The following is a 23,836-nucleotide window of genomic DNA, read 5'->3' on the forward strand; positions in this document are numbered from 1 at the left end:
TTCCTTAATGCGTGCAATTGATGAGGAGATGCTGCACCCCTGCTCTGCATCTCGTCACAATTTTCGGACGGCGAAATTCGCTACCGGTCTTGCTGAGAAAAGCCAAGAGAAAAGAAATTTTCAGTGCGCAAGAACCTCAAGCGCTTCGCGATGACGTGGAAACCTGTCGCCGCAATTTGCCGAATGAGGTGGCGACACCGTTGAAGTGTCGACGACTTGCCAGTTTGTGTCAGCAAAAAGCTCACCAATGAGAGGCCAAAGTTTAAATTGCCCATTACGGCAGGTGACAAAAAACACGGAGTAAGTGGCCAATGGGCGAGTCGACTTGCAAGCCCTCGTCGGTGATTGGTGTATCCGGGCCGATGCGATTTACGTGCAATCTGGTAGCCGGTTTCAAGTCGGTTTATGGAAAATCATTTGAATATTGCAAGCGGGCTTTTGGTAAAGCCCACGTGGTCTGACGGAATGGTTGCTCTACAACGATTCCTCGCTGCCTGGCGCCAGGGCCGGTGGCTGGGTAGACCGGCCCTCATCGCTGGCAACCGCAACTCCACCCGCTTTCCCCCGTAGCGGCAGTCGATCGCAACCCCAGCACACGCCCGGAAGAAGGCAAGGGAAAACCAAGGCCTTTCTTCTTCTCTTCGAGTGCCCTGACTACCACCTGTCTCGGTAAGTACCCCGACCATCACCCTATTTTCAAACCAGCTAGGTCACCGCAACCAACCAACCTCACACCACCCGCATCAGGTTGTGCTGAACAAACACCACCGATAAGAACACACACCTGCTCCGAGCAGGAGAGTGCGTCTTTCTTTGTCGAGCCACCCCACCCACTCAAGTGCCACCATCCGTCGGCCGGCCGGGAGCTCTTTCTCTTTTCTTTTCCCCTCTTCTTCGCTCCGTCTCGCCACCTCCATGCTGATGAGCCAGAGCATGAGCAACAGCACGCCCCTCCATTTCGTCCACTACCAAGACTACAGCGGCGACCAGCATACCGACCACAACCATCACCTCCACCACCAGCAGCCGGCGGCCCACCGCGCGAACATGACGAACAGCTCCATGTCCTCCTCACCCTCTTCATCTTCGGCCTCGACCACGCCCCAGCAGCCGGCATCGTCCTCGTCTTCGCCGTTCGGCTCCGGCAGCAGCGGCAAGCGGCACAAGAAGCACGACCCCGTCGACTCGTCGCCACCAGAACGCAAGAAGTGAGTACTACCCACCCACCCCACCATCCACCCCCCTCTTTTGATCACCTTGATGCATCTCTCGTGCGTCGCCTCATGTCATCGTCCTGTCTCCTCTTGTCTCTTCTTGTCTTGGCCCCGAGTGGTCGGCCTGCCCGACACCCCTTTGATTTTAAACATCTTTTATTTGTTATTTTAATTTTAACTCCTGGGTACCGCCGCAAACCGCGCTACCGCGTTCATCTTTCTTCGTCTTGGCCGGCAACCATTTAAATAATCAATAATATTTATCAATTTTATATTATAGTATATATAATAATGACTTTATTTCCTCTACTACGTGTGTTGTGTGCAGGCCGTTTGAGAGGAAGGGCCAGGAGAAGCTGCTGCACAACGCGGCCGAGCGGCGACGAAAGCAGAAGTTCAACGGCAAGCTGACGGAGCTCAACGACCTCCTGCCGCCCAGCGGCAAGCAGTCGAAGCCCTCCAAGATCCGCATCCTCGAGCGCGCGGTCGACTACACGCGCCAGCTCCACGCCCAGCTCGCCGCGCTCGAGGAGAAGAACCGCGTGCTCCAGCTCCAGCTCGAGTCCTTCCAGCCGCTACCGCCATCGTCATCAGCTTCATCAGCGTCTTCTTCGTCATCATCGCAACAACACACGCGCAAGGCGCTCGGGAGCCCAACCGCGACGTCGACTTCGACAACGGCCTCGTCGGCGCACCACCTCGGCATGCCGATGGACCAGCAGCACCTGCAGCCGCACGCAGCCTACGAGATGCACCACCACCATCAGATGCAGCACGACCTTCCGCACCACCTTCAGCAGCAACCACAGCAGCAGCAGCAGCACATGCAGCACCACCATCAACAGCAGCAGCACATGCTCCATCAGAGCGGCAGGGACGCCGACGCCATGCTGAGCCTCGCACGCGCCAGCGCGGCCATGCACCACTCTCAGCCCCACCACCACCAGCAGCAGCAGGCCTACCACCAACAGCAACACATGCAGCACTACCAGCAGCCACACTACGGGCAGTACGCCGACCCGCACCAGCACGCGCACACGATGATGCAGTCAGCCGTGGTGGATTCGCCACCGTCGTCGGCCAACTCTCCGCTATCGACGATGCAGCACCACCAGCAGCACCAGCACCCGCACCCGCACCACCGAAGCGGCTACACCATGGCCGCCGCGGCCTCCAGCCCTCCTCCCACCTCGTCGGCCCTGCAGATGCAGATGTCCGCCCATCTTCCACCCTCGGAACCGCACACGCCTCAACGTACGCACCCCAGCACACACACACACACACACACAACACACACTCACACTCTCGATGGTACTGATTCTCACCTTTTGGTTCTCTTCTCCATCCTGCATAGTGCCCATATTGCCTCCGTTGAGGTCCCTTCAGGCGCTCTCGCTGCCATCGCCCAGTAGTCTGGGCGCGAGCTCGTCCCCGCTCCTTTCTGGCTCTTCGGCGGGCGGCACTAGTAGCGGGGCACGCGCCACCTACCAACAATCGGCCTACTCGCCACCTTCGTCGCCATCGCTCTCCGCTCAGCCGCAGTCCGGCGGTGGCATGCAGCACGCCGGTGGCCACCGCCGGCAGCAGACGAGCATCAGCTACGCTGAGCCAGGACACCACTACCCCAGCCCCCAGGCGTGGAACAACCGCCAGTGAGAGCAGAACGGCGCCGCTGCTTTGTGAATAGCGGTTGGTCCCACCAACCACAATATTATTTATTTATTTAAATATTCAAATAACGTACAGCACCGATATTCTCCAAAACCGCACACCCGGATACCACGTCGCTCCGCAACGAGCGCGTTTTCAACGCTCGTATATCTAAAGCGACGTTACCTAGGTATTTAACCAGGCAACGATCGGTTGCAGTTGATCCAAAAGTGTACGTGTTATGTAACATCAGATTTAATTTGTTATGCAACGATCTCACGGCCCAGGCAGCTAGTTTGCGTCCCGGTGGCCGCGGGGCGAAGACCTCGCCGAGCTAGGGCTCGTGCTCGCCGATGAGGACGACCCGCCGGCAGTGCCCGACCTGCTCGACGAGGCGCTGGCCAGGAGGCCCGCATGGTGGTGGTGCAGCTGGTGATGGCCGCGCGGGCTCGGCACCTCCTCCTCGGAGGACTGATGCCGCTTGGTGTAGACTGCGGACGAGCTGTTCCGTTTCCAATCTCTAGACGGCTGCTGAAGCTGGTCGTGGATGCTTCGCCCGGTGCTCTCGCCCAGAATCGATGGCTTGGGGGTGCGACGGCTGGATGTTGAGGACGAAGAAGAAGAAGAGGGTGAAGTGGAATAGCTGGATGAAGAAGAGGCCCTGGGAGAGGAGGGCGAGGTGACGGCGATCGCGGGAGCCGGCGACCGGAGCAAAGAGGGAACTGGTGCGATGGAGGAATAGGTGGGCAGGTTCGGGGAGGACACCGAGTGCTGCGAGTCGAGAGCGTGCCTGGAATCAGACGACTTGACGCGGCGGCGACGGAGCTTGGAAGCGCTCTCGCGCTTTTCGCTACGGTCCTTGGCAATGCGCTCGACCTCGCGCTCGAAGGCTTCGATGCGTCGCTTGTCCTCCTCGCGCGTCCGTACCTCGCGGTCCTCTTGCACTCGGCGCATAACATGCCGCATGGTGTGCACCACGACGTCCAGCAGTTTGTTGTAGACGAGGAAGATGACCACCATCATCAACACGAACGGCACGAATCTGTGTCACAGATGATTTCATGAAATCATAAAACCGCATTCCCACCTTAGCCAGTTGAAACGAACATAACGAGCAGTTGGCCGAACGTACCCGCTCTCAAGGTACGGCCAAACCGGAAGAACGGCCGCGACGAAGAAGGTGACCAGGGTCGCCACCACGGCTGCGTGAACGGCCAGGTGATCTGGTTGATTTCGGCCGAAACATTTGCTCAGTGGACTGTCAATAAATGTGTGCGTTGGTGGCACAGTTGGCGCACCTGTTACCAGCGAGACCCTGAGGTTGACCCAGATCATGATCACGACGAAGCAGCAGAACTCGGCCATCACCAGCTTATCGCCAAAGATGAAGTAGGGCGGCAGGACTTGTGCGACAACGCCTAATCACGCACAGTAGAGAGGTCATTCCGGTGACGAGCGAAACTAGACTTGACTCGGCCAACACGGTACCATCTTCCACGCCAGGCGAGGGGCGCCACCACCACATTGTGATGGTGAGGCATAGGAGCGAGTCGAGAGCGGCCTTCGTCCACCACAGAAAGCTCCTAGAAATGGAAAGAGCCTGCAGCTTGAATCCCGGCTTGTTGAGCCACCTCGCAGGATTGTCTGATGGTATTCAATGTGAGTGACCGTGTCCTTTTTCGATACACGTAGTGCGGGGAAGTGTACCAAGGGCTTCGGGCACGCTCCGATAGGAGTGGTGGAAGATGCCGTAGACAGCCGTCGCCCAGCCGTAGAAGAAGTTGTACGCCAGGAGCATGCGCCCCGTGAAGAGAGACATCGCCGAGAAGCCCGCGTAGAAGAAGTCATAGAACAGGAGACTGGTGCGACCATGGAAGTAGATTAGCTTAGCCTCACCGCAGTATGCAAATAAGCAGCAAGAGCGAAGTGCAAACCTGAGAACGACCGTCATCTTCATGCAGGTGATGAGATGGGTCATCTTGGTGTTTCGTTCCCAGTTCTTCTTGCCGTGGTAGAAGATGAGCTTCGGAAGTTCGCCCACGCGTTTGATGGCGAGGTCGCTGCTTCCCGCCGCGTGGCTGTTCTCGCCATCCTTGATGCCGATCCCCACGTTGGCCTGCTTGATCATGTCAATGTCGTTGGCGCCGTCACCAACCGAGCAGGTGAAGAGGCCGTTCTTCATCAGGAAGTGAGTCAGCTGGGCCTTGAGCTTCGGGTGAGCCCTAGAAAGTACACCAGTTAACGCCTCATCCTCAAGTAGTTGCGAACCACACAAGCAGAGGAGTTTGAACCTGTAAGTGACAACACCCTTGCAGGTTTTGACGAGGTTGATGAAGACTCTGGACAGGGTCTTGTCTTCGAGGATGTCCATCAGCTCTTGCTTGCCCACCAGCAAACCTGACACAGAATTCGTATTAGTGCTTACTGATTGTTACTCTTAAAAGGCTGAGCAATGTACCCTTAGATTTCCTGCACTTGAGAGCAGCGTCCAGCTGCATCTCGAGGGAAGAATCGGGGTGCTGGTGTACATCGAACACCTCGGCGTCTACACACACGTGGGTGGTGAGCGAAAGCCGGACCAAGAAAAGATTGCTACGCATTGGAGCCTGCATACCTGGGCCGACCGGAAGGATACCGCAGTTTCTGCCGATGATCTCTGCGGTCATCTTGATGTCGCCCGTACACACCAGGGTGATGATGTTGCCAGACTGGACCTTCTGAATAGTTTCGAGCAGGCGAGGCTGCAGCTGATCTTCCGTGCCTGTCGCTCCGAGCGCGTACAAGTCCTTTAGGTGGTCTCTCCTGTCAACAGAACCGTAAGAATAGGCCGGACACGTGGAGAGCGAGAGGAGAGCATGTACATAAAGATCTGAATGGCGACGCCGTCCTCTTCCTGCGTTGCCCAAGCAGCAGTGAACTGCTCCTCGATGCGCGGCCAGTCGAGCTTAACAGCGGCATAGAGCAGCACACGTAGACCATCCTTGGCCAGCTCAGTGACCCGCCGCTCGGCCTCTGCTCGGTCGTCCTCACGGAGGTAGCCGTACATCTTCTCGGGGGAGCCCTTACTGTGGAAGAACACTTCGCCTGTGACCTTGTTCTTCACCATCACCTACAACGCGCACCCCAAAAGGCGTAAGAAAGAACATGTCACTGTTGCAGCACACGGTGAACCATTGTACCGTCATCATGCCTCTCTCGCTGGTGTACTTGTAGACGTAGAGGAGTTCCCAGGTGCGGCCGACGTCGTCATTGGGCTCCGTGTGCACTTCCATCTCCTCACCCTCGGCCGTAACGCTGCGCGAGACGATGAAGTAGCCCACCGAGCTGTAGAGCTTCTCCAGGATGGCAACCTCATCGGCTGATGTGCCAAAGTAGTGCGGCTTGCCGGATAGGCCCTCCTTGGCTCGCATGACGCTGTTGTTGAGGCAAATGCTCAGCAGGAGCGCCCGCAGCTGACCTGTGCGCTGAGAGGCCTCGATGGTCTTGGCGACACCCAAGTGCTTGTCGTGAATCTAGCGCAATTAAAGTTTGAGCGAGAGTGAGTACAGATCAGTTAGATCAGGTCACAACAAAGCCAGCGCGAAAGTTGAGCACAACGCGTACCGAGTACACCCGATCGTACATCACGCTCAGGAGTTGCGGTTCAAGTTGATTTTGCGTCAACGTGCCGGTCTCAAATATCACAGTGAGAGGATGCAATATAAGCTCAAGTGTCCTACGTAGGCACGGGCTGCGCCTTGCTGAAGCAGAGAAAGTAGCATACCTTGTCAAAGACGATGGCTTGAGTGAGTCCGAGCTGTTCAACGGCGCATGGGTTCTTCACTTCAGCGTCAACGTCAAACGTTTGGATACCTCGCACAGCGTCGAGTGTGAACTGCAGTGTCTGGGCAATGAGACCTGTGGTGTACAGAAGGACCGATTGCGTGTCAGGAACAAGACTTCGCACAGCCAAGGTAGAGGGTTATTGGCGACGTACCATTGAACAGGAGGAAGTACATCGCGACAGCCTGGAAAAAGAGTGCATCTTCGTGGCTAGCCGTGTAGCCACTAGTGCCGAGCAAGATGAAGCTGAACAGGAAGATGAGCGTGACTGTCGTGATGATGTTGAGCCTGGCCAGAGAAGAGGACGTCAATGGGAGAAGTCAAAGAATGGATCAATGAGCGAATCATTCGGGCAGGCTCACCTGTTCTGCAGCGACCAGGACTTCTTGCCGGTGGGTTTCTGCTTGAGGCGAATCTTCGTGTCCTTGCCGGTGGCTACTACAATGCCGTATACGTCTCTGGCAAAAGAGAAGGTAAGAACACAGGCGACATCGGGGTTCGCCCATTGAGCCGGTTGATAGTCGCACCTTCCCTTGAACAGATAAGATCCTGCAAGGATCATATTCTCGTAGGTGCAGTCATACCTGCGGGTGCCGATCCTCAACTCGGCTGCAGACAGAAGGAACGGGTAAGGTCGTGTGCAATGCATATCCCGAGTCTGAAATCAACTGTACCCTTGAACTGCTCGAGATCGGGCTTTGGTTCCGTCGCGTAGAGGACGCCGTACAACGGATCGCTATCGGGTCTCTCAATCTCGAGTCCAAGAGGCACCTAAACGAGCGACCCGTCAGCTTCTATCCCTTGTGCGATGAACTAGTACGAGCAGCCCATACCTTGCGCTGGACGGAATCCTTTTCTCCGGTGAGCGACGACATGTCGAGGAAGACGCTCCTTGTATCAGAATAGATGAGAAGGAGATCTGCTGGCACTTCCACACGCTCCTCGCCCGTTGTTCCTATGCACTCTTCGATGTGAACGAGATCGCCCACCATCAGGTCTAGTCCACGCCACCAACGTAACGGAGGAGACCAGTTAGACCACGCCGCAGCTTATGCATGAGGGCGGGACAAGGCACCTTTTCGTTCCTTAGTCACCATGCCAGCACGGGTTACGACTTTGACCTTACGCGAGTTGATCCTTTTGTCGTTGATCTGGTCCTTCTTGTTGAACCAAAACAGGCACAGCATTTCGAACACCTTGTTGCCTGCATACGGCCCCATCGTGGCAAACTTGCCCGTCGGGCTTAGGTCTGGATTAGCTCCAGCTCTCCAGCACTAGTGAGATGCGCGTCGTGGAAGTACCTCCATGGAGTGAAGATCTGCAAGAGACCAACGGTAAAGAAGTAGACACTGGCCACGGAGGAGAAGATGCAGGAGATGAGCCCGTAGACCAGCAGCTGCCACGTCGTCTCATACTTGGCCGTTTGCAACTTGTTGGAGCAGTAGCTGCGATTGGCGTGGGTCTCTCCCAACACGATGACGCGGCGCAGGATCGAAGAGGAAGATGGCGACATTGACTCATCGAGAGGAGAAGATGAAGAGGCTGCCGCTATGAAATCGCCGCTCCTGATGGCATGGCTACTCCCGCCCAATGACTCGATGCGTTCGAAGGAGGTAGAAGAAGAAAGAGGACTGGGGTCGCTGTGGAACATTGCATAGCGGGCAGCCATTGCAGGCGAAAGTGGCACATGGGGCGAAATGATGGGAGATGCCGGCGATGAATGGTGGAGATGCTGATTGAGATGATGGTGCAGGGGTTCATGAAGATCGTGCAAGCGTGGATCCATTGGGACGCTGTCCTTTTCTCGGGGTGCCCGCGAGGGCCTCATCTTGATCTTCTCTCGTCGTGTGTGGGTTTGTCAAATCGAGTTTTGCCGGCTTCTGTGTAGCGCCGCACGGGGACCACGTCAGCATTTTACACGTCACCACAAGAAAGAAGAAGAAAAGATCTATTTTCCGATTTGAAGATGAGGCGAATGGCACGACCAGCACCGGCTCGCTTCTTACTTGCCGGGCCTCCTCTTCCCACGCGAGGCGCCACGAGTCTGCTTTCCGCACCTTCTGCCCGCTCTCTTTCCGCCTCTCTTGCGAGCAAGTGGCCCGTCAGGGCTAGCGGCACTCGTCGATTTTTCGTATCTAGCACGATAATTCATCGCCAAGCGCGAGATAATGTGGTCGACGCCGAACCCGTACAGCCCAATCCCGGCCAGTCATCGCCACCTCGATCTGAGCTGCCTCAACAGCAGATCGATGAGCAATTTGATCGCGTTTACGAGAAGCTCTTCAACAAAAAGCGGCCGGCCAGGGGAGAACGCGACTCGCACGATGCCGCCAACCCGTTCACGCAAGACTGGCGCGAGCGGCTGTTCGACATCATGTTCTCGAACGCTGGCAACCTCTTCATGATGACGGTCGTGGCGTCACTCTTCTTCCAGATCATGCGCGAGCAGGGCGAGCACAAGGAGTACAAGCGCCTCACCACCGCGCGTCTCGACGATGCCCAGCACGCGCTGCGAGTGTGCCAGGCGCAGGTCCACCAGGCGGCCGACGCCAGGCGGCAGGAGCTCGCCAGTGCGCTGGAGCGAACGAACACCGCCGTTCCGCCCGAGGAGGTCAAGCGACTCGTCGATCAGCTCCTCACCAGCCTCGTAGCCGACATCGATGCCTCGCTTACCACCGATGAGAGCAAGGCCACGACGCAGACTGAGGCCAGCAGCGATTCCGCACTCGTCGACACCAACACGCCGGCTACCAGCAGCACAGCCGTGGCTACTACTGCCGAGGGCCATCAAGGTACATGCGTAACTCACTTGCACCGTGCGTGCTCATGCGAGACGATCATGACTAACCTCTTCATCCACAGCTGGCTACCACAAGGTGGTGTAAGTCGTCTACACGGGAGGCACATACAAACATTCTTCGAATTTTTCAAAGGTGGTAGTGGAACGGGAGTTGCATCTTCTGAACAATGCGCTCATCTCAACACAAGAGATGAAGTTCAAGAGTACGCGGGGAGGGTCCGAGGTGCTGACCTTTGAGGAGGCGGTGCTGCGGGGGTATGCGCCAGACGGTGGCATGATCGTGCCAGCCACGATTCCCTGCATCGAACGCGGCACCCTGCGCCAGTGGGCCGCCCGTAATCTCACCTTTCCGCAACTATGTGAGGAAATCTTCGCGCTCTTCATTGACGAAGAGGAGATGCCGCGAGCCGATCTTCGCGCGCTCCTCCAGTCCTGCTTCGGGGAGTTCACAGATGACGAGATTGTACCCATCAAGCACCTCGCCCCTCGGCACGCAACTGAAGCTGGCAGCGGGTTTGAGTTTGATGTTGCGGAGCTGTTTCACGGTCCCACGCTGGCATTCAAGGACCTCGGGCTGCAGTTCATCGGGCACATGTTCGAGTACCTCGTACGCAAGCGACAGCGCAAGCTCTCCATCATCGTCGCCACCAGCGGTGACACCGGTACGCTACATACGCGCGATCAGTTGACACCACGCCCAAACGCGCACACACAGCACTGACACATACATTGTGCTTGCAGGGAGTGCCGCCATCCACTGCGTGAAGGGCCGCCAGAACATGAACATCTTTGTGCTGCTGCCCGGCCAAGGCAGGATAGCTGAACTTCAGGTACGGGCCGCCCGCTGCGAGCCGCGCTCAATCACCACAAGCCGCCAACGTTTACACATGTGCAACAGGAACGTCAAATGACGACCGTGCTCGACAAGAATGTGTTCTCCATCGCCGTGGACGGCACCTCTGACGATGCCGATGTGGCAGTCAAAGGTCCACACTGCCAGCACGACATTGGTTGACGGTCTCTTCTCACACTTTGGTCCGCATGCTCCAATGCACCAGGCGTGTTTGCGGACCCAGAGTTCGTGGAGAAGTACGGCGTGTGCACCATCAATTCGCCCAACTGGGCTCGCATCATGATGCAGCTCGTCCATTTCTTCTACGCCTACCTCCGCGTCTGCCCGGAGTGTGACCGTACACCCTCCCATCCTCTGCACTGCGACCGATCACCGGCGCGCCGTGCGCCAGTCTGCTGACTGTGGAGCCTGGTATTGGCGTGTGGGCAGGCGAAATCGTGTTCTCGATTCCCTCGGGCGGCTTCGGCAACGGCTTCTCGGGCTACCTGACCAAGCGCATGGGCCTCCCCGTCAAGTACTTCATCCCGGCCGTCAACGACAATGACACCCTCCACCGATTCTTTGCCCATGGTTCGTGTCGCACTCACCTTTCCGCTTCTCACCTCCACTAACGCAAACGCGGCGCGCACTCACTCCTGGCTTGGTCTTGCCCTCCACAGGCGAGTTGGCACCCTCTGACGTCGTGGTTAAGACCATTAGCCCCGCCATGGGTAGCTCGAAGCCTTACCCCCTGGATGTAGCATCTCAGCCTTACACTCATTCTCGTCCTCGTCTGTGTGCGTCGTGTGCGTCATGTGCGGTGCGCCACAGATATCAATGTGCCGTACAATATCGAAAGGCTTCTCTACTACCTCTCGGGCGAGAACGCGGAGAAGGTCCGCGAGTGGATGACCCACCTCGAGCAATCGCCGAACGGGAAGGTCAAATTTGACGAGGTAAACTGCGCCACTTCGACTCACAACTGATCACCTATGCCTTGAGCTCATTCAGTCGAGTGCTGCTCTGTGTCGTGCAGGAGCTCATGGCCAAGGCACGAGCTCTGTATCGATCGGCGTCGGCCACACAGCAAGAAGTGAAGGCCGGCATCGAATTCAGCCATCGCATTTACGACTACGTCTTCTGTCCGCACACGGCCATCGCCTTCCTGGCCGCCCAGAAGGCCCACCAACAGGTCCGCACACAGCACACGACACGCAACACACGGCTCAGCGCTGAGCACCGGAACTGATCGGTGGCGTGTTGTGTTTGCGGTGGGCGTGGGCAGGGCGAGGAGGCGCCCATCGTGGTGGCGGCGACGGCTCACCCGGCCAAGTTCGTGGACACAGTCGAGGAGGTCTTGCGGAAGGTCAATGCGGACTACAGCCTCCCGGTGCCGCCGCAGCTGGCCGGCATCCGTGAGCGGGAGACGCGGTGCCTCCAGTGGGCGCGCCCAGCAGACTGGGCCGACGTATGGACCCGCGACCTCCAGTCGCTCGTGACCTTGTCCTACCAGTCCGGGTAAGGCCATTTCGACCAGGACGCATTGAATTGAGCACAAATTGTGGTCGTAGACCAACACATCGCCTTTTGGGAGCCCACACTCCATCCAAAGGCAACACCCTTTCACCCAAAACAGAACTAAAACTGGGCTGGCGTGAATGGAAATGTGGTGACAATGGACAGGGGCATTGAGTGACAGCTTGTGGCACTCTCCAAGTGCCATATATATATACTTCTGGCTTGGCTTCTTAGAACCAGAGACAACAACCCACCCTCCTACAACATGACCGACCTGAGCGAGGGCTATCACGTTAGTCTTGTGGGCTCCAAGAAGGGACAGAGCGCGTTCTGGAAGGCCTCAAAGTGCTTCGCTTTCGAGTGCCCTCGTCAGCCCCAGCTGAGTGGACAAGTCGTTGTAACCGCACGAAATACAACATACAGTGGTGTTCACATGACAGGGTGAACAACAATTTCTGTTGATGACGCTCACATAGTGTTTTGTTGCAACCACCCTGGCCTTCAGGGCTTGTGGGGGCGGAGGGTGAAGATGGCCACCTCGGGGTGGCACAGCAGGAGCCTCGGCGGCATCCGGTCGAGTCCGCTGGTGACGTAGAGCGGGATGGTGGTCGGCTCGAGGGGCGGCAGGGCGGTCTCGTCTCCCTGGACCAGTGGGCGCGGTAGGTCGATCCAGCCATAGGAGAGGTCCCAATTGTTGAGGGCCAGAGAGCCGGGTATGCGGCGCCGCAAGTCGAATGGTAGATAGCTCACGAGCGGCCACAGCTGGCGCAGCCCCGGAGGCAGGCAGGACTGCCCGCCATGGGCGTGGCCCGCCAACATGAGATCGGCGCCCCAGCGACTAAGGTAAGGCGCGCTGTCCGGGTTGTGCGTCAGCACCAACCGCGCCTTGCGATACGCCCCCTGGCCGGTTCCGCTTTCGCTTTCGTTCTCGGCCGCGGTGGCCGGCTGGGGAGGGGGCAGAGGGTACATGACGCGGTGCGGGTGGTAGTCCTCCCACAGGTCGCCCACGCCCAGCACCTCGATCCACTTGTTGATGGGCTCGGCCCGCGCATTGACTAGCACTGTGATGTTGGCCCGCGCGAATGCGTCGAGCACGAGCCGCTGGGACTGGGGCTTCTGGTAGTCGTGGTTGCCCAGAATAGCCACGGCGCCGTGCCGGCCCTTGAACCGTGGCAACCACCTGGCCCCGAGAGCAGGCGCCGCCTCGGGCCAGTGATCCACGTAGTCGCCCGTCAGGACCACCAGATCGACCTGCTCACGCTCGATGATCCTCGCCGCCTGCTCGAGTATGTCGTCGGAGGTGCCCATCTCGACTGAGTTGTTGTCGTTGAAATGGAGGTCGCTGATGTGGGCGATCTTGAGGCCGTGGAGCGACGGGTGGAGCCCGACCATGGGCACCTCGAAGCTGCGCAGCTGCACCGCCTCGGAGAGCATGGGAGGACGGGCGACCATCATGATCAGCGGCCATGCGAGCAGGTACACTAGAGCTCCTACAGCCGCCCAAGCCACAATCGCGCACGCCCGCCTGCACCCACCCCGGGCTGCCGCCGTCGACTTGGTGATCTGTGGGGGAGAGGCTCGCAGGCTCGGCAGATCTGATCTTGGCGGCTTGGCTTCTTCTTCTCCGTGAGGCTTGCTGGAGGTCCGTCGACGCACGCTCATAGTGATGGAGGTCTTGCCTTGCCTGAAGCGGCTTTGTGTGGTGAGTTGGTGCCAAGTGACTCGCACCTGTCGTCACTCGCACAACGGGTGGTGGAGCGCCACGTCCGCGACCCTCATAACAAGCACTTGGGAGTGTGCTTGCGTGGCACTGGTTAATTGTCGACCAGGTTGGGCACACCATTCATTGGTCCCCAAAAAACAAGCAAACAGAGCGGAATTTTCACCTGAGCGCCGAAAAGGAAACAGGACTAAAAAGGAATAACCTCTTTCTCGTGGTTATCTTATCAGGTGGCAGCAAGGCACTGTCAGACAGTGACACTGACTTGGTTGCGTGAAGATGAAGCCGAATGAGAGTGACATTGAGTGCGCCCGTGCCTCATAAGGTGGCTCTGGGAGTAGTTGCATCACAAAACCTCTACGACATGAACAACGACAGCGACTTGTTGACCCTGAAAGATCTCTACCACATTGCGGTTGTGGGAGCCAAAGAGGGGCAAAGTGAACTGCTCTCGGGCCTTTGCGTGTCCCGCATTCCCCTGCCGTCAGGCTTTCCCGCGGGGTGGGCCGCACACAAGTTTGCTCGAAAGCCCTTCGTGTGGTGGGTTATGGAGCAGAGCCAACGATCCACCTGGACCTTGGCCCAAATGGCCAAGGTCTCCCAGGCCATCTACTGGCTCGAGCTGTGGATGCGCATCCACATCGACATGGTCATGCCCTTCGTTCCCTTCGATGAAGAGGTGCGCAGAGCTCTATCGTTCACACCTCTTGCCTGGCCTTATCACCCTCTGCTCTCCACAAGGCAGAGGCAATGAAGGTCACGCTTTCGTGGCAAACCCGACACCGCACGATCGTGGTTGTGGTCTACTCGTCCGAGGAGAAGCAACAGTCCAACTGGTCGGGGACGAAGAAGCTTGCAGCTGGGCGGTGGATTACCAACAGCAGGATCCACTACCACTACCACTCGTGCATCTTGCCGCTGCCGCTGCCGCTCTCGCCGCCCCTGAACTTCGTGTTTGCTCGTGGAAGCGGGGACACGCTGGCTGGGCATCGGCAGCTGGCCTGTATCGTGTCCGAGCACTGCTACCTGCACAAGCCTCGCATCAGTACGCTTCCCCTTAGGCCCACTGACCTAAACGTTCTTGTTTAACCGCATGCGTTGGTTGCCTCCTCTGTTTTCTTGTCTCTTCTTCAGGCCCTCCCACCTCTCGCACTCGTCTGCCACTTACGCTGGAGCCCTCGGGCCTACTTCGCGATGTCGCGATCGGTGCTGGCATCACAGCGGCGGTTCTCCTAGTCGTAGTTGTCGCGACGCACCGCCAGTGGGCAGTGCGTGTTTGAGTGGTGGTCGGTGTACACATACAACATTTAGAAATAAATAATACATGTACATCTGTTCCAGAAGAAACACGATCGATGTTGTGCGAATGCCCCTTTCTCTCTTTCACTTGCTGCGTCGTGGGTTGTTGGACGGTGAGGAGGGCGCCACGTCCAGCGCCAGGTCTACGGCCGACGAGAGCGCGCGTCCGGCCATCCAGCTGCCGGCCCACACACGCCGACCATCGCGCGGCGAGTAGAGCACGCCCCACCCGTGCGGCATGTCGTCGCGCCACTCGCCCATGTAGAGCTCGCGCGAGGCCTTCATCCACGCGATGCCCACGCCGCACCGCTCCTGGGTCTTCTCGGACACCTGCCCGATGTAGAGGTCGTCCTTCACCACCATCACGCGCCCGCTCTGGCTCTCCCGCAGCAGCGAGCCGTAGTGGTTGCCGCTCGCCATCAACTGCGCCGTCGACGACGACAACGACGAAGAGGCGCCGGGGCTGGCGGACTTGCGGAAGCGCGTGGCGTAGCCCTCGCGCGTGAGCCGCACCTCGCGGGCCATGGAGTGGAAGAGCAGACGCAGGCTCTCGGCGTCAGTCATGCCGTGGGCCGGGGCGGCGAGGGCGTAGAACGGGCAGCATAGGATCGAGGCCAGCATCTTGCCCTCGCGCACCGTCACTGTCGTACAGTCCGATGACGCGGTCGGGGCGGTAGGCGTCGTGATCGTTGACCGTGCCACCAGGAACAGCGGCGGAATGCGCAGGCCGCCGTCGGCGTCGAAGTCGTCGTCAAAGAGTTCGTAGAAGAGCGAGATGGCGAAGAAGAACGAGTGGAGGTCGTGCGGGTCGTAGCACAGGCAGAACAGCTCGCGGTCGGCGAGCTTCTGGAACCGCGAGTTGTCCTTGGCGTAGGTGGCCAGGTTGACGTCGAAGAACGATCGGAGGCCGTCGACCTCGCTCTCCACCCTGTACGAGCCCTGCTGCGACTGATTCGCCGCGCGTGGATTCACGTCCCTGTTTGTGTGCGCGCGTGCGTGTGCGGTGGTGCGTGTGCGGTGGTTAGGTTCTGAAAGGCTGTGTGTGGCGTGGCGTGGGTGCAGGTACCCGAGCGTCTGTACGGCGTGCGTTTGGGTGAGGCCGACGGTGGTCACGGGTCCCAGCGCGGCTTGGGCGCTGGAGAGGAGCACAGTCTCGCTCAGCAACTTGGCCATCGAAAACGAGGACGCGGCGCCTCCCACGTACATCCTGCGCGGGCTGTGTGTTGACATTGATGACCCGGCATTAGCCCTTGCGCAATCCCCCTTTCCCAGTGGATGGCAGTGGTAGCGCACCTTCCGCTGCCACTACGGCTGCGCGGCAGGCTCTGCTCGACGAACGAGGTGACGAGGGACGTGATCTCCACGCCATCCATTCCATACATTCCCTGCAGACATGCGGTCAGCATCCCCGTCGAGGAGCACTCAGGGAAGAATATGTGAGGAATGTGTATGACGACGTACGATCTTGAAGGGGAGCGGGTCGGCGGTCCGCTGACCGATCGTGATGCAGGGAACCGAGGGCTCGCGCATGCTCGGCTCCCGCGAACTGCGCCCGCTACCGCTTCCGCCACTGCCGCTGCTGCCGCGCGGGGTGATGGGGTCGCCCAAGCCCAGGAGCGCGCCGGTGGTGGAGGGCAGCTTCCAGGGCTCGAAGTAGGCCACGTAGAGCCGATGCCAGCTGAAGCCGCTCGCCAGCGGCGTAGACTGCGCGGCCGCCCCATCGTCGGCCTGCTGCTGCGGCCACTGCAGGCTTCGGGTGGCGAGCTTGGTGACGAAGTGGGCGAACAGCTCGGTGTCGCGGACGCCGTGGCTGGCCGAGGCCTCGTAGCTCTGTCGGCGCCGTCGGGTCTCGATCTCGCCGCTCTCGTTCTTGGTCAGGGTGCTCCGTCGTCGGCGCCGCAGGACCAGGCCGTCGACGCCCGTCGCGCGCTGGCGCTTCTTGAAGAGGAAGCGCCACAGGGCCGGCGAGCCGTACAGCTGGCGCCACTGCCGCGAGGTCATCGAGAGATTGCGGAGCGACGCGGCGTCGAGGTAGTGGATGATGAGATAGACCTCGCGCTCGCACAGCAACGCGAAAGCGCCGTCGTACGAGCTGGAGCTGGGCGAGAGCGACGACCGGCGCTGGCCCAGCATGCCAAGCGTGATCCCGGTGCTCTCGCGGTCGCCGCGGCTCTTGCCCGACTCGACGGCGAACCACGCCTTCCGGGCGGTGGGCGGCTTGTCCGCCTCACCACAGTTAACAGAAGGCTGCGAGGCCGGGCCGTCTGACTGGGCGATGGCCGGCTGCTTGTTGAGACGGAGGCTCATGCGGCCGCTCAGCTGCACGCCGCCCTGCTGCGCCTGGTAGCGCCAATCGGGGTTATTGCCCGGAAGGCAGTCGGCGCTGAGCGCCACGGATCGGGGGCGCTGCCGCACGGGGCTGGTCGGGTCGCTCCGCTTCAGCGCTGCGCTGTCGCTGCCGCCGCCGTCGTCGCTGACATCAGCACCCAGGGTTGTGTTGCCGACGGCCGCGGCGGCTGGCACCTGGTGCGAAGCGCGGCCGGCCCCGAGGTTGAAGCTGGCTCGCCTGGGGTCGCGCAGACCGCTCGGAGGATGCGCGGTGCTGGCCGCCGGGTTGTTGGCAGAGATGCTGCCGTACGACCCGTTGTTGCCGCCAACGCTTTCGCTGATGCGCCCATAGCTGCCGCCGCAGTCGACGGCAGCTGTCGTTCCGATCTTGTCGTACATGCCCCCGCTCCACGCGGGCTGCTGCTTCTTCTCGGGGGAGTCGGTGATGATGCCCTTCTTGATCATGAGCTCGACCATTTCGTTGGCGCGGCGAGCGCCGTTGTTGGAGCCCTCGAGCTGGGCCAGGGTCTTGCCGAAGGGCTTCGGTCCGAGCTCGGGCTTGGGAACGGCTTCGACCTGTGGCGGCGGCGATGGCTGCTGAGCGTCGGCAACGTAGGAGTTACAGATGTCCTGCATTCTGCGGCAGATGACGTCAAAGTCGGGCCGCAGCTCATCGCTCTCGCGCCAGCAGTCCCTCACAAGCGCGGCCAATGGAGCCGGCGTGTGGGCGGGAAGCTTGGATCACCACCACCACCGCCATCACCGCCGACATACGATGAGTCCAGCGGCTTCAAAACTGAAAACACAGAGAGAGAGAGAGAAGCATGTGCGCACCTGAAGCCGGTCTCCCTTGAGTATCCGCAGGCCTGCCGTGACTGCGTCGTCGTTCCCGAAAGGCTCGGCGCCGTCCATGAGGATCTCCCACACCACCACACCAAACGACCACGAGTCTGCAGACAAACGAACGATTTGAGCGCCGGGTGAGTGACCGAGAAACAGACTTGGCTGCTCGTCCCTGGGACAAGGCTCTGGTGCGTACCGCTCTTCAGGGAGAAGATTCGTTGGTGGGGATTGATGGCCTCGGGCGGCATCCACTTGAGCGGCCCCTCTCCCGTGGACGACGCGTAGATGCCCTCCTGGCCCAGCCGCGACAGCCCAAAGTCTGCAGAGAAGGGGTTGAGCAAATCGATGTAGGCAGAGGAGGGCGGGGGAGAGGTGAGTGAGTACCTCCCACTTTGGCGTCGTATTCGCCGTTGACGTTCTTGGTGACCATCACGTTGCGGCAAGCCAGGTCTCGGTGCACGACACCCTCCCTATGGAGGTGGCACACGCCTGGGTAAACGCATAGACAACATCGATGTCACTTTGAATGTAATAGAATCGGAGCTAAAAAATCGGAGCTAAAAATTAGTGTGGTGGCAGGGGTACCAGCGGCAATGCCGAGAAGCAGATTGAGTTTGGACTTGAGCGGGATGGATTGGCTCTTGACGAGCTGGCGCGCGTCGCCGAGTGGCAGGTATTCGGTTACTATACAAATATTGGGGACCTTGCTGCTGGCGCCCAGGAACTGCACCACGTTGGCGTGCGGACGAATATTCCTATGGCCCGAGAGAGCACTCAAAGTGTCAGTGTTTGCCAGACTAGCTAAGGAAGACGAGTGGGAGGGCGTGAAGAGAACATGGACGTACATCCACACGCGAGACTCCTCTCGGAACTCTTGGAGCAGCTTCTCCTGGATGGCCTTGTCTTTGAGCCTCTTCACCACGCACGGACTGTTCCGCCATTTGGCCTTCGGGAGGCACATTGCATAGGAGAGAGAAGAGAGTGAGAGATTAGTGCACCGGCCAACCAAGCGTTCGGGGAACGAGGGCGCGCGTACCCGCCACACGATGCCAAAGTTGCCGGAGCCGATCTTCTCCTCGAGCACGAGCTCGTCGAACTCGATTTCCCACTTGGCCCGCAGGATGCGACTCTCGATCCGGTCACGTGGCATGAACGAGCGGTTGGGCTGCGATGAGGAGAGCCTCAGCTCGACCACGGGCTCCCCCTGCTGCTTTGCTTTGCCGCCTTCCACTGCCGAGTAGGAGGCCGTCGACGCCAACGTGGGCGTCGGCGTTGTCGTCGTTGTCGTCGTGTTCAGTTGCTGCTTAGCCGCGCTTTCGTTTTCGCTCTTTTTTGATTCCGCGGAGTTGAATTCAGACGTCGAGTCCTTGGGCAGGTAGCTCAGCGCGAACGCTCGCTGGCGACCGCCGCCCGGTGAATTGCGCGCAGAGCCCAGACCCGCGTAGGCGCTGCCGGCCGACGTTGGGTCGATCGCGTCGTTCTCGGGTCGGTCATACGGCGCCGTGGCGTGATTCGGCGGCGGGAGGCTGAGCTTGCGCTGCTGCCCCGTCGATCCCACTGCAGTCGCTGATGATGCGATCTGGCCCGGACTCGGCGCGCGCCTGGGCTGCGGCGGAGTCGTGGCGGGCATCGCGCCGTGGTGCGCTGAGCCGAGCAAGCGGGTGGTCGTCGGTGAATCGCTCATGAATCGCTTGATGGGATGCCCGCCGCCGCCGGCATGGTCTCGCCGGTGCGCAGCCCTCGGTTCAATTTCCTGTCGACCCAGATTGTCGACACTCAGGCTGCGCCCCTTCTGCAGGTCGTCGTCGTTGATGGCGCTGTAGTGCGATGGTGCGGGGAAGTGCAGCAGCGGCGAGACGATCGGCGAGGGCGGAGGCGTCGAGGCGGGGATGGACAGGGAGCCCGTCGTGGTCGTCGTGGTTGTTGTCGTTGTCGCCACTGCAGTGGCCAAGGCGGCGCTGGGCGATGGAGAAGATGACGAAGCGGGAGAGCTGCGCGCGGAGGAGGTGGAGGAGAAGGCGGGAGACGGCGGCGAGCACGACGAGGAGAGGGAGGAGGGCTGCGAGGAGGGCGGGGAGCGCAGGTAGAAGCCGCCGGCGGGAGAGCCGGGCGAGGAGGAGAGGAGGTTGGGGTGCTTGTCCCGAAGGTGCTGAATCTTTTTCAATATCTTTTTCCGTGGCCCTGCGCCAAAAAGAACGAAGCGATACAAATATATTTGAATTTTAGATCAGATCCAAAAGAACGAAGTCTTGGCGAGCTAATAATAATAACAATTAAAATAATTATAATTATAATTGTGACCACCGGCACAGGGTCACTATTGCACAGATAAAGGTGCACGTTTAGGAGTACAGGGCTTATGTGTAACCACCAATATCACAAACAAAACGAAAAAGCGAAAGGCTGGCAGGAGATGCATAAAACAAATGCTTTGAAAAATCTGGAAAGGGGATTTGAGAGGGGGGGCAAAGCGTACCGGTTGGGATGTTCATGTTGCGCAGGTCGGTGTCGTTGAGCATGAGGAAGGACTCGAGGTCGATTTCCTCCTGCGTGAAGACCTCGGTGTACTTGTCCAGCCCGCCTGCACTTAACGCTCGTACGATTTCGTTGGCCAGCACGAACTCGCCTGACTCGTCCACCCCTGGCAGCGACGTCTTCGTCATCTTGTCTTCGCCTTCTTTCTTTTCCATATTGCCCTGTTTCGGAGCCGAGTTGATGGGGATCGACAGAGCTGAACGAGTCGAAGCAGCAGATGATGCTCCATCTTCGTTTTCAGCTCGTCTAGGCAGGTACCGAGGCGATATGAGGTCGTAATGCCCGCCTGGCGTTGCCATCCTTCTTCGATCTACCCAGCCACACAGTCCTCAGGTCCGTGCGCTTCTACGTTGAGCTCTCCTTCCTTCAAGTTTGTTTTCAAAACTAACAGCTTCAGTGGAGAGGAGCTTTTGTGTGCCGTAGTTGTGTTCCTTCTTTGGCCCTGTTGCGTGGTGCACTGCCGCCAGCAAATTAACTCAAACTCTGGTGGCGGGATAAATCGTAGGTATTGCGGTCAAGCACCAAGGTGACCAACAGACAACACGCGGCGCCAACACCCCCATTCCTTGAGCTGGGCTTGGTGATCACACGTTGGTCCCACGAAGCGGCCACTGCCAAACAACACTCTTTTGCTGTGGCGGGCTCAGGGAAGGCCTGTGCTGGTGGCGTTTTCCATATTTGTGTCCATGCGCCGTTTGTGGGAAGAGGGAAGGGAAGGTTGGTTCAATCAATCATTCAAACAAACAAACATCAAAGAAGAGATCGTAGGGAATGAGCTCGAAGCCCACGTTCAGTATCGGGGGCCTGAAGAGTGTGGCTGGCCGTACGAAGCAGAAGGTGCTTCAGAAAATGGGAAAGGCAGATGAGACTGTCGATATCGCTTTCAATCAGGAACACGACAAGCTCTTGTCGCAAAAGAAGATGATGAAGCGTATGATCAAGAACCTCAAGGAGTACGGAAAGGCCTTGCGCGGTACGTCTGCCTTCACCCTCAATCTCGCCATAAAAACTGTCAGGTCTTTTGACTCCTTCCTCAACAGTGATCAGCACGTCCCACACTGTCCTGGGTGAGGGCGTTGCTACCTTCTACGAACCTACCAATGCTCTGTATCAGGTCAACTTGAAGAATCAGCAAATCATTTTCGACGTGGACTCTGCAAGACAGAATCTGGTGCGTTTACTTTTCCATTACTTTTTAATTTGTATTCATTTATGGAGCTGCTCACAGAACATGCCTGGCCCGTAGGAAGATGCGGTTGATGCCGACATCATCGTGCCGATGACAGCCTACATCGGCCAGTACAACGAAATTATTGTGCGATGCAAGGAGAGGAACCGTCGCCGTGTCGATATGGATCGCTTCAAGGCTGAGGTGCGCGATCTCACACTTCATCCTCCCGAAAAGCACCCCGACAAGCTTCCTAAGGTACTGCCCATCGCGTACATCGAATCAGGCCGAATTTTGATACATTTTCCCATCATACAGGCGCAACGCAACTATGCCCTGGCCAAGGCGGCGTTCGAAGAGCTTAACACTGAGCTCCTGCGTGACATCCCCCTCCTCTACGCCGATCGACTCAATTTCTTCGATCCCTGTTTCGCCACCGTACGCCTATGGCCTCATTCTGGTCGATAGTTGTGTCCTCTCTGATCGTCTTCCTTCTTTGTTCTCCAGCTCATTGCGGCTCAGACGATGTACTACACGACGGCCTACAACCTGTTTTCTGACGTGGCCAACCAGCTGTCGCACATCGACCGCACGGCCGTGCACAGGCACCCACGCGTCATCACTGAAAACAGCGCCGCGAGCAAGAAGGTCTTCTCCAAGGACGACGGCGACATCGAAGCTGCCACCTCGACCTACCAGGCCTACAACACAAACACGGCTGTGCCGCTCAACACGCCTCCACCCTCCTCTGGTGGCGGCCTCTACGGTGGCCGCTCGCCTGCTCCCCAGGCACACCCCGCGCCCGGCGGCTACGGCGGCGCACCTCCCCAGAACAACAACGCACCCGGCGGCGGCTACGGCGGCGCACCGCCGCAGCACAACAACGCACCCGGCGGCGGCTATGGCGGCGCACCGCCGCAACACAACAACGCGCCCGGCGGCTATGGCGCCCCGCAGGCAGCACCCAGCGGCCGGTCCCTGCCCACGCCTGGCCCTCGCCTCGGTGTGCCCGGCCGGCCGTCGAACCCGCCGGCGGTCGTGCGACAGCCACAGGCGCGAGCCCTCTACCCGTTCCAGGCGGGCGGTCCGCAGGAGCTTAGCTTCAACCCGGGCGAGATGCTCACCATCCACAAGCAATCGGGCGACTGGTGGGAGGCTGAATCTAACGGCAGACGCGGTCTCATCCCGGCCAACTACGTGCAGCTCGTGTGAGGCTCTCTCGTCTCCCTCTGACCACGGCCACAACAACCAGCCCACTATTGTTGCCAGCGCCAATTAGCCAATTAGCTCTAGGATTGGTGAAGCAGCACACCACTTCATTAACCATTGCCATTAATGATCGGTCAGTTCCCCAGGCCTTTGATTGCAGGTTCACTAGCAGTTCCCGCTCTCTTGCAACACTCACCCGCAGAAGAGACTCCCACCCTACAAAAGCCACCACAGAGCGTGCTGCAGAGACAGAAGGAAAGAGGGAAGGAGGGAAAAGGAAGAGAAATGCTTTTGCTTCAAATCCAATGGGAGTTACACAGATCGAAATTTCGATTTGAATAGCGAATCGGAGTGGAGAACGATCGGCGCGAAGCGTGTCCGTTTTCTCGCCCTTCATTTTGTCTTAACGTTTCATTTCGCGTCTTCATCACCACGACAATCGGAGGGTACTCGTGCAGCGCCCTTCATTATGCCCTTGTTATTTGACCGTCAATTAAATTATATAATTATTTAATTACAGCCCTAATTATACTTTCTCCAAAGGCACGCCAACGCCCTTTCGATCGGGAAGAACTCATCCATCTACGCTCTTCTTCGGAACGAATCCATTGGTACGTTATTCGCTGACGACCAAGTATAACTCCGAACCGACCGTTGGATTCATTCACTCCAGAGACCAACCATCAACTTCGCCATGGACGACATCGATGTGGAGGAGCTTCATCAACACGACGCCAACCCTGGCGCTCTCGACGATTCGACGATTCAGCCGACCTCGCAGCAGCAGCAGCAGGCCCCTGGTAGTGGTGGCCACTCGCCGCCGTCGGCTGCTGCCTCGCCGCACCTCGCGGGCCACGTTCACCACCACACGCACGGCCAGCCGCAGCTTCGTCACCCG

The 23,836-nt window shown here is 58.8% G+C and overlaps 8 protein-coding genes and 1 pseudogene across 8 annotated transcripts; 5 read left to right on the plus strand and 4 right to left on the minus strand.

The window, feature by feature from the left end:
* Positions 1–1,047: 1,047 nt before the first annotated feature.
* Positions 1,048–2,626, plus strand: ACA1_133130 (Helixloop-helix DNA-binding domain containing protein; the record flags this gene model as incomplete). The annotated part of the gene is made up of 3 exons (XM_004341863.1): positions 1,048–1,208; positions 1,543–2,468; positions 2,601–2,626. The coding sequence occupies 3 exons, from the start codon at positions 1,048–1,050 to the stop codon at positions 2,624–2,626; spliced, it is 1,113 nt and encodes a 370-aa protein (XP_004341911.1).
* Positions 2,627–3,155: 529 nt separating this feature from the next.
* ACA1_133140 (Magnesium-ATPase) lies at positions 3,156–6,488 on the minus strand (the record flags this gene model as incomplete). The annotated part of the gene is made up of 12 exons (XM_004341864.1): positions 3,156–3,906; positions 3,997–4,087; positions 4,163–4,282; positions 4,353–4,508; positions 4,572–4,723; positions 4,799–5,086; positions 5,156–5,261; positions 5,323–5,409; positions 5,479–5,666; positions 5,726–5,973; positions 6,044–6,376; positions 6,468–6,488. The coding sequence occupies 12 exons, from the start codon at positions 6,486–6,488 to the stop codon at positions 3,156–3,158; spliced, it is 2,541 nt and encodes an 846-aa protein (XP_004341912.1).
* Positions 6,489–6,579: 91 nt separating this feature from the next.
* Positions 6,580–8,199, minus strand: ACA1_133150 (Ptype transporting ATPase-like protein; the record flags this gene model as incomplete). The annotated part of the gene is made up of 8 exons (XM_004341865.1): positions 6,580–6,761; positions 6,841–6,974; positions 7,049–7,144; positions 7,214–7,295; positions 7,361–7,457; positions 7,520–7,683; positions 7,762–7,890; positions 8,016–8,199. 8 exons carry the CDS (start codon positions 8,197–8,199, stop codon positions 6,580–6,582), a joined length of 1,068 nt encoding a protein of 355 aa, XP_004341913.1.
* A 462-nt stretch (positions 8,200–8,661) lies between these two features.
* Positions 8,662–9,571, plus strand: ACA1_133160 (uncharacterized protein; the record flags this gene model as incomplete). The annotated part of the gene is made up of 2 exons (XM_004341866.1): positions 8,662–9,478; positions 9,549–9,571. 2 exons carry the CDS (start codon positions 8,662–8,664, stop codon positions 9,569–9,571), a joined length of 840 nt encoding a protein of 279 aa, XP_004341914.1.
* A 105-nt stretch (positions 9,572–9,676) lies between these two features.
* ACA1_133170 (threonine synthase) lies at positions 9,677–11,840 on the plus strand (the record flags this gene model as incomplete). The annotated part of the gene is made up of 9 exons (XM_004341867.1): positions 9,677–10,148; positions 10,228–10,316; positions 10,385–10,472; positions 10,545–10,676; positions 10,769–10,909; positions 10,999–11,049; positions 11,150–11,274; positions 11,355–11,510; positions 11,604–11,840. The coding sequence occupies 9 exons, from the start codon at positions 9,677–9,679 to the stop codon at positions 11,838–11,840; spliced, it is 1,491 nt and encodes a 496-aa protein (XP_004341915.1).
* Positions 11,841–12,337: 497 nt separating this feature from the next.
* Positions 12,338–13,291, minus strand: ACA1_133180 (Ser/Thr phosphatase family superfamily protein; the record flags this gene model as incomplete). The annotated part of the gene is made up of 1 exon (XM_004341868.1): positions 12,338–13,291. The coding sequence occupies one exon, from the start codon at positions 13,289–13,291 to the stop codon at positions 12,338–12,340; it is 954 nt and encodes a 317-aa protein (XP_004341916.1).
* Positions 13,292–13,920: 629 nt separating this feature from the next.
* On the plus strand, positions 13,921–14,867 carry ACA1_133190 (annotated as a pseudogene).
* Positions 14,868–14,939: 72 nt separating this feature from the next.
* ACA1_133200 (protein kinase domain containing protein) lies at positions 14,940–20,689 on the minus strand (the record flags this gene model as incomplete). The annotated part of the gene is made up of 11 exons (XM_004341869.1): positions 14,940–15,831; positions 15,922–16,062; positions 16,149–16,240; positions 16,317–17,918; positions 18,018–18,133; positions 18,223–18,345; positions 18,411–18,515; positions 18,612–18,781; positions 18,872–18,972; positions 19,063–20,207; positions 20,503–20,689. The coding sequence occupies 11 exons, from the start codon at positions 20,687–20,689 to the stop codon at positions 14,940–14,942; spliced, it is 4,674 nt and encodes a 1,557-aa protein (XP_004341917.1).
* A 721-nt stretch (positions 20,690–21,410) lies between these two features.
* Positions 21,411–22,941, plus strand: ACA1_133210 (SH3 domain containing protein; the record flags this gene model as incomplete). Its single annotated transcript, XM_004341870.1, has 5 exons — positions 21,411–21,534; positions 21,602–21,732; positions 21,808–21,987; positions 22,048–22,167; positions 22,237–22,941. The coding sequence occupies 5 exons, from the start codon at positions 21,411–21,413 to the stop codon at positions 22,939–22,941; spliced, it is 1,260 nt and encodes a 419-aa protein (XP_004341918.1).
* Between the last annotated feature and the right edge of the window lie 895 nt (positions 22,942–23,836).

Source organism: Acanthamoeba castellanii (genome assembly GCF_000313135.1).
Source record: "Acanthamoeba castellanii str. Neff unplaced genomic scaffold scf7180000084701, whole genome shotgun sequence".
Classification (NCBI taxonomy): Eukaryota; Discosea; order Longamoebia; family Acanthamoebidae; genus Acanthamoeba; species Acanthamoeba castellanii.